This window comes from Gorilla gorilla, chromosome 21, assembly GCF_029281585.2.
Source record: "Gorilla gorilla gorilla isolate KB3781 chromosome 21, NHGRI_mGorGor1-v2.1_pri, whole genome shotgun sequence".
NCBI lineage: Eukaryota > Metazoa > Chordata > Mammalia > Primates > Hominidae > Gorilla > Gorilla gorilla.
This window is the reverse complement of record NC_073245.2, coordinates 46,035,013-46,043,363: the sequence shown is the minus strand read 5'-3', so window position 1 is coordinate 46,043,363 and position 8,351 is coordinate 46,035,013. Positions and strand designations below refer to the sequence as shown.

Below are 8,351 nucleotides of genomic sequence, written 5' to 3'. Positions count from 1 at the left end.
CACTGGGTCTCCCACACCAGCGATACCCAGAGGCCACACCAGCTGCAGGCTGAGGGGGTGGAAGCTGGCAGCAAGCACTGCCACTAGATTTGTCTTGAAGTGAAAGAGCTTCTGAGACTAGCCAGACCCAACCTCCACACAAGTCAGGAATTTTTAAGCCACTGTCTTCAAGTCCCTCCCAGTTCTAAGTGTGGCAGCCCTGGGATGACGCAATGAGGGGTGAGGGACAGGGCATGAGCCGCTCAACACAGACAGGACCTCAGGACTGATCTGTTCCCATCCCCTTGCTTTCCAGGTGAGAACAGGAGCCCCAGGGAGGGTAGGCAACTTGCCCCAGGGCACCCAGTGAGCAATGATGGTGTCTCATTATGAACTCAGGTTGGTTTTACTTTAAAAGGTTTGGGAGTGAGCACAGGGGGACAGGGGTGTCCTCTCAATACTGCAAATTTGCATGCAAAATTAAGGATAAATACGTAGAGATCTACCTTTCTGAAGAGGGTCCACAGCATGCATCACACTCTCAAGGGGATACAAGACCAAAGAAAAGGGGACAGAGTGGAAGGGGCTGGGCCAGAGTCGTATGTTGAGTCTCAGCAGTCCTGAGGTGACCTCTGTGTCCTAGACTCTCAGTTAGTGCCCTACACTTCCTCCCCATGAGAACGGCCATTTCTTCAATGTTCCTGATGAGCCTTGTCTGATGGGAGCACCATGGCTTCCAACAGTAAGGCTCCTGCTGGCACTGCCCATGGACACTGGCAGAGAAGAAATAGGGAAGACCCTGAAGTGCCCAAGAACCAACTCACCCTGAACTGTACCCAGAGAGTCCCCAGGCAAGGTGAGGGCCAATCTAGGACTTGAACAGACTTCTGGTGAGACAAGCTCTGCTCTTTGGTTCAAACTGTTGACACATGTCATGGTTAAGTCTTCCATGTTTCCAGACTCCACTGTACACCTTGCTGGTCTGGAAAGGGTCAGCTCCCGAGGCAAATGATAGATTAAACACAACAGCAAAGTATGAAAATTAATCGAGATATTTAATAGACAGTGCAAACCATAATTTCATCTGAATATAAATGTATGCACGTTTCCAATGAGTTATCTATCAGTTATCACAAACAGCAACAAGGACCTTATAGCTATGTTAGAAAACTGTATAGCTGGAACTTAATTCTAACAATCTCACTTGCTCTCAAGAGAACACCATCCATTTCAAATCAATGTCACAAACTCCAGAAGACCAGGGGAGCAAGGGGGTGAGGAGTGGGCCAGAGTGGTAAACACAGGGCCAATACACAGATGATGGACAGAAACACAGCTCTGGAGGAAATCAAAATCAGATGCATTATTACAGCTAAGGGCAAGGAAAAGCCTATGGCTTTTGAAAAATGACTTTTCTGCCAGTACCGTACAAGTACACAAAGAGATGTGCGGCAAGTCAACTAACTTACAAGGACAGAGGCTACATTTCAGGTCATTTCAACTGCAACCGGTCGACCCTTTCCATTGAGGATTCAGCAGTGGAGTCAGCGTAGTCCAGAAGCTCAATGTTGGATTTGCAAATACAGTTTATTTTACAGAAATTCAACATTATAAACAGCAGGCACTTCCCACCCCGCCCGCCCCCCTCCCCCCGCCCATCCCCCAGGTGCAGACCATGCTATGCAGAGAATGAGCAGCAACGCGGCCCTACTGCTTTGGAGTGAGAGTCGAGAGCGATGGAACCTGCCTGCACCACATCCTGCCTGCCCCACACACGCACACGCCTGCTCGCTGCGCAGGCCACAACAGTCTGTCTGGGCCCAGCCAGCACTGGACCCGTTACATGGATCCAGCCCAGTTCTCCAATTCCTTCATGTCGTCGTCCTCCTCTTCTTTCTTCTTGGCTGTGTGAAGACAGAAAAGGCTATTTAGGATGACTGGTGCGTTCAACATGTTCTGGCCAGAAATGAGGGCTGCCTGTGCTCCATGGTGTCTGTCAAACAGCCCTGCCCTGTGGCCAGCCTCCTCTCCAGGCTGTAGGGAGACTGCTCCTTGGTGCCTAAAAGCTGCGACATACAACTCTGGAAAACCAAGCACAGTTTGGCAGCACCCACCCTCCGCCTCCAGCAGGCCCAGACAAAACAAGGACTCTACACAGAGGCCCTCAGGATTCCCACGAGGCTTCGGTCCCAGAGCCTGCAAGGTGGGAGGAGAGTGGGAAGAACCCCACAAGAGATCTAATCCTTGCCAACCCCCAACTCCACCTCAAGTGGCTTGACTCATGGCCACACAGCTCCAGGAGGCTTGCTGGACGGCCTCTGCCTACACAGGACTCCAGGCAGCTGACTCTACTTGAGGGGGCCGTTTCCTCTTTATACATGGGAGAGGGAGGTGACCACAGCTGGTCATGCACTGCCCCCAGGGTTCTCTCTCATGCCACATCAAATTGCCTCGCTTTTTCTAGAAGTTCTGTGTGGATTACTTCTACCTGGGGGTGAAATATTGTGCAAGGGGATGGGGGAAGGGAAGAAATGAAGGGAGGAAATGAAGGTTTTATAGAATCAGGTCTCTAAAGGAATCAAAGCTGCTTCCTTCCCCCAGGGGCTGCCTCTAGGGGCCGGGGCTTTTGCAGGTGTGCACAGCACAGGATACTAGAGGGGGCGGGGAAAGAGCTGTCCTGGACTCATGCTCTCACACCTTCTCACAGTGCCTTGAACTTTCTCTTCTTTAGTGAAATAGGAAAATCATCTAGAAAAGAGGCTCTCAACTGGGGGTGATCCTCCCAACCCCTACCAAGGGACATCTGGCCATGTCTGAAGACATTTTTGGTTGACATAACTCATGGCGGTTGCTACTGGCATCTAGCAGAGGCCAGGGATGGTGCTGAACATCCACAGTGCACCGGACAACCCCGCCCCCACCCTCCATCTCTCGGCCCAGAGAGGTATCTGGCCATGTCCATAGCGTCAAGATTAAGAAACCCTGTTCCAGAGAGAAACCAGAAAAAGCCAGGTGACATGGCCTCTGTGGCCACTACAATGGATCCTGTCTGGTTCTCAATCTTGGGCAAGCTCAGGACACAGACCAAAGCCAACTGACCACAAACCAAAGCCAACCGACCACAAACCAAAGCCAACCGACCACAAGATCACCCGCCACATGATCTCACAGTGTGCCATGACTCTAGAAGCACTCACCGGGTTTTGATGGTAGGGCTATAGAGGGAACATTTGGTAGAGGGACTGTTTCGGGTCCACTGATTTCCAGCAAATTCTTGTCTAGTTCCTCCTGTTCTAGTTCTTCTAATTCTGCCATGAGCTCATCCTAGTAAAAGGAAACACAAAGTGAGTGCCCTCCCTGGGAATCCCAGCCCCCACGGTCATGCCTCCTACCTAATTAATGCTCATGGAGACACACACCCCTCTGAGAAGGTCTGCGGGGAGGTGAACTCCAGGTTCCAGACCCTGTGATTCAAATATCCTAAAGCAGCTTCTACTGGGGAACGTATCACTGCTGCACATCACTGATGTAGACCTCTGGTGTCCTGCACTAGACTGTGAGCATCTGGGAGAGGGGATCATATCTTTGCCTTCCTATTTATTTGGCTCAGAGCTGGGCACACGAGTGAATGCTCAGAAATGTTTGCTGATTTGAAATGAACTCGATTCATCCATCGAACTCCAGTGTGAAAACATGAAAACCCTGGTGTTGAGAGCCAAAGGTAAGAGCTGCACGCTGTTTTCTCGGTTATACAGCAGGGGTCAGAAAGCACAAACAAAGGTCCAGCAGAAAGGACCTGACCTTCAGGAGACACAAATCTAGCACACAGTGAAGTACCTTCAACAGGGGCTGGTACCGTATTTTAAAAACCTAAGAGACTCAAGGTCCCAAACTGCTACAGCAGAAACTGGCAGATGGCCGAGATCTAGACAGATACCCCGCGTCAGGGGTAAGTGCCCCCTCCTTGCTCTACCTTTCCCTCATGCTGGAGCTGTCTCAGGGAAAATCCTGTGAACTTCTCCAGGGCATGGTCATCTCTGCTGCCCAGCTCTGTGCCAGGGCCCACCCTGGAAAGGTGCAGGCTAGCTACTTGTTCAAATCAGTTAGTGACCTGAAGCCTGCTGAAGGGTCCTGATGAATGTTTCTTTACTCTACCTAAGCTTCTACCCCAAATAGAGAAAGTGCCCCTCAAAATGCAGAATTCAGGGAGGGTTAACACCATGCCCTGTCTCTGTCCAAGTCCAAATGCTCCCTGCCTGAGAGCCTTCAAGAGCACATCAAGGGACAGCCTCAGCGTATCATTTGTGAAGCTTATGGGATCTGTACAAAACTACTCACCTCGTCAAACTCTTCTCCAAACCCTACAGGTTTTGAAATTGCTGTTGAAATCTCCTCTGCAAGTTCTTGCTGGTCAGCAATGTCCTGCATTAACTCATCAACTTTATCGATGTCCCTTCAAATGCAATGGACAGGTATCATATCAATCGATTAGGCTGCGTAAAGAGGGCCTGCAAGGCAAGGCAGGAGCAGAAACTGGGCCCCACACAATCAGCTTCCCAGCCACACCCCCTGCAATGACTCCCTGTGAGGGGTTAATTGGCATTATTGCCTCGTCCCCTTTAAAATAGAGAATCATAGACTCAAGGGGATGGGAATGTCTTTAAGACACTACCCAGTCCAACATCCTACAGGTGGTACTATCAAGGTCCTACATACAAATTAGTAAAGGTATCAGATTAAGACCGCAGGGCTTTAACTCCTGGGCCAATAGCTCTTTTTCAAGTCCAAGGGTAACTCTGTACAGGGGGAAGTAAAAGCACAAATCACAGAAGACAGCCATGCCGTCTAATGGGCCTTCCATCTACTCAGTCCACCTATGAATCCTCTAGGACCCCAAAGGAAAGGCAAATTCCGCAAATATGCAGAATTTTCTTCTACACACTGACAATCATATAAACCTATATTTACTCAAGCCAATATATACACATATACGTCAACATTTGCACAGTATTTAATGAGCTGCACTCTGCTAGGTTTCCAGGAGAACACAGAAATGAGGCATATATGGTTCTCATTCAAGCAGCTCGGTCCAATGAACATCCACCCTCAGACAAAACCTCACTTATTTGAAGGCTACTTCTCCTGCAACCTCACATTTCTAGAGCAAGATCAGCAAGCTTTTTCTGCAAAGGGCCAGACAGTAAACACTTTAGAATTTATGGCCAGACAGTCTCTGTTGCAAATACTTAAACCTGCTGCGTAGCACAAAAGCTGCCACAGACAATATGTAAATTAAGAGGCATGACTGTATTTCAATAAAACTTTTAAGGCTAGGCACAGTGACTCACACCTGTAATCCCAAAACTTTGAGAGGCCCAGGAGGGAGGATCACTTGAGGCCAGGAGTTTGAGACCAGTCTGGGCAACAGAGTGAGACCCCATCCCTGCAGAAAATTTTAAAAATTAGCCAGGCATAATGTCACACACCTGTAGTCTGAGCTACTCAGGAGGCTGAAGTGAGAGGATGGCTTGAGCCCAGGATTTTGAGGGTGCAGTGAGCTAGGATTGGGCCACAGCATTCCAGCCCAGGTGACAGACACAGCAAGACCTTGTCTCAAATAATAATAAAACTTTATTTACAAAAACAGATGGCAAGCCCATAGGGTGCATTTTCCCACCCATTGGACAGCACAGCTGAGTACCCAAAAGGAAGCAAAAAAGGCACCTAGCACCCCCAAATATATGCTGCCAAATCTAAGCACTACAACAAATGCAGATTTTTTAATTTTTTTTTTTTTTTTTTAATTGAGATAGAGTCTCACTCTGTCGCCCAGGCTGGAGTGCAGTGGTGCAATTTTGGCTCACTGCAACTTCCACTTCCTGGGTTCAAACGATTCTCCTGCCTCAGCCGCCAGTAGCTGGGATTACAGGCGCATGCCACAACATCCAGCTAATTTTTGTATTTTTAGTAGAGATGGGGTTTCAACTATGTTGGCCAGGCTGGTCTCGAACTCCTGACCTCAGGTGAACTCCCTGCCTCAGCCTCCCAAAGTGCTGGAATTATAGGCGTGAGCCACCTCGCCCAGCCCAAATGCAGACTGTATTCATGAGAGAGGCCTTCATTTGGAGCCTCCTTACCTTGGCCTTTAGTTACAACTGTAACAAGCTTGGTTATCTAGTTTCTTAGGCCACTGCCATGAGAGGTAGCCATATAGGGGAAGAAGGACTGCTGAGGGCAAGATCACTGTCAATGACAGCTACAGCCGGAGAGCAAGGGAGGAAGCAGAAAACGCCATCAAAAGCAAACATAGGAACAGAGAGATCCAAAGCTCTTGGATGAACCACACATTTCAGGGCCCCTGACAGCATCAGGGAAAAATCATGGGCACCGATTCTAATCCCAGTTCTAACCAAGCTCCCATGTCACACAAGGCAAATCCGCTTCCCTCTCTGGGACACAGCTTCCCCACCTTCACATTCACAGGTCTGGACAAGAGGACCTTCTAAAGGCCTTTCCAGCTTGAAACTATGCTCATCACAATAACCCTGAATTACTCAGAAAGTATTTTTACATCCCATGAGATCTCCTTTCAAAGGCACATCATCCATTTTCGGAGTTCCAAAAAAGAATGAGAATTAAAACAAACTCAGGTGCTCGAATAGGTAAGTCAAGGGATCCGTCTGCCCAAGGCCATGGCCTGGGTACGAGGCATTCCGGGACTAGCACTGCCCTGTGGCGCAGGGGCGGGTGGACACGTACATGTTGTCATGGGCCGCCTTCATGGCCTTGGCGGCATAGCCCATGTTCTTGAGCACCTCGGTGTTGGTGTTGGCATTCTCCAGGGCCTCCCGCTGGAACTCGATGGTTGATAATGTGCCGTCGATCTGCGCCAGCTGCTTCTCATACCTCTTCTTACGCTTCAGTGCCTGGAGGGCCGCTGCGTGAGGGAGAAAACAGGGTTTCAGAGAGTCCCGGCACAGGGTGAGGTTCTAGTGTCACTGAGTCTTTTCCCCAACTCTACTGGAAGCACCTCTGTTGTTGCTTCCACTATAGCAGAGGGTTCATAAATTCTACACAAAGAGCACATTCAATTTTCTACAAAAACATAAAATTCACATACCTCAAAACACGGCCAGTAAACAAGCACACAAGCCAAAAGTTCAACCCTCGGGTAACCACGCACACACACAAATCAAAGCATAGACAGCCACCCGAGGAAGATGCTCTGAGGTCAAACTCCCTTAGGGTCAAAGCCCAGCTCACAGACTCAGGTGAGCTACTTGGCTTCCCAGATGGGGTCAGTGTGAGCAGCAAATGACATACTGTATGTAAACACCTGCACATTCATCAGTGTGTATGCCCCTCAAAAAAAGCGGCTCCCATTATTATAAAGCAACTTTAAAGTACTATTTTATGCCACCTAAATTAAAGAAATCATAAATATAATGACTATATCAAATACTAGATCAGTTTGGGTTAAAAATGCTATTTCACTCATAGCCAACAACTGTGTAAATTGTTACAATGCTCCCGAAAAGTAACATGGCAACACACAGCAACAACCATCATGATGTTCTTATCCTCTGACCCAGTAATTTCCTTCTGGAAATGTATTCAAAAGCAAGAAGCCCCATGCCTGAAGATGGCTACTACAGCATCCTCCATCATCGAAAACAAGACTAAACTAAAAAGCCAGACAGAACTCCTTGCCACGGCCAAACCTAGAGTCTGGACATTTGGTTGGGTCAGTGGCATCATCTACCTTGGCCTCCTAGCACGTTGAGGCTGTGGAGATCACCTCATGTTAAGGTCCAGTCAAGGCAAGCAATTTGACCAAGGTGAATCTGTGGCAGAACTGGGACCAAAACCATATCTCCCAACTTGAAACCCAGATTTCCTTCCCCTCACGGTCTCAGTTCCACTCTTCACACCCAAAAATATCTTTAGCACACATCTTAGATGATGTTGGGGCACAGGACACACCACCCCAAAATATGACTGTAGGAGACCAGAATATACCACCCCCAAAATATACTTCTTTGGCATATTTTGAGCTGGTTATTCTAAGAAACTAGAGTAGCTCAAAAAGCTGTCCTTTTGTTTAAAAAAAAAACAGTACATCTAAGAAGAAAATCTACATTACTAAAAGTATCTGTGCCAGGAAGAGGGCTGCTCCAGACAACTTTTATTACCTAAGAGACCTTTTATCTGCATAACAACACATCCTTTATTCACCATAAGTAATTCTTCCCCTCACCCTCCCATAAGTTGTGTCCCCCACAACAACCCCCAAGCCCCTATTCTTTTCTGTAGCTCAGGATGCTATATAAGCTTCAAGCATCTGACTCTTCTTCAAGTCTCATATTTTGTGG

The 8,351-nt window shown here is 48.2% G+C and overlaps 1 protein-coding gene across 1 annotated transcript in view; it reads right to left on the bottom strand.

The window, feature by feature from the left end:
- Nucleotides 1-1,015: 1,015 nt before the first annotated feature.
- The window catches only part of CHMP4B (charged multivesicular body protein 4B), a 43,097-nt gene continuing 35,761 nt past the window's right edge, over nt 1,016-8,351 (bottom strand). Inside the window, exons 2-5 of the mRNA XM_055373338.2 lie at nt 6,739-6,916; nt 4,318-4,432; nt 3,177-3,303; nt 1,016-1,883 (exon numbers count right to left, since the gene is read on the bottom strand). Coding sequence (XP_055229313.1) covers nt 1,819-1,883; nt 3,177-3,303; nt 4,318-4,432; nt 6,739-6,916 — 485 coding nt within the window. The 3' untranslated portion in view covers nt 1,016-1,818. The remainder of the gene's footprint in view (nt 1,884-3,176; nt 3,304-4,317; nt 4,433-6,738; nt 6,917-8,351) is intronic.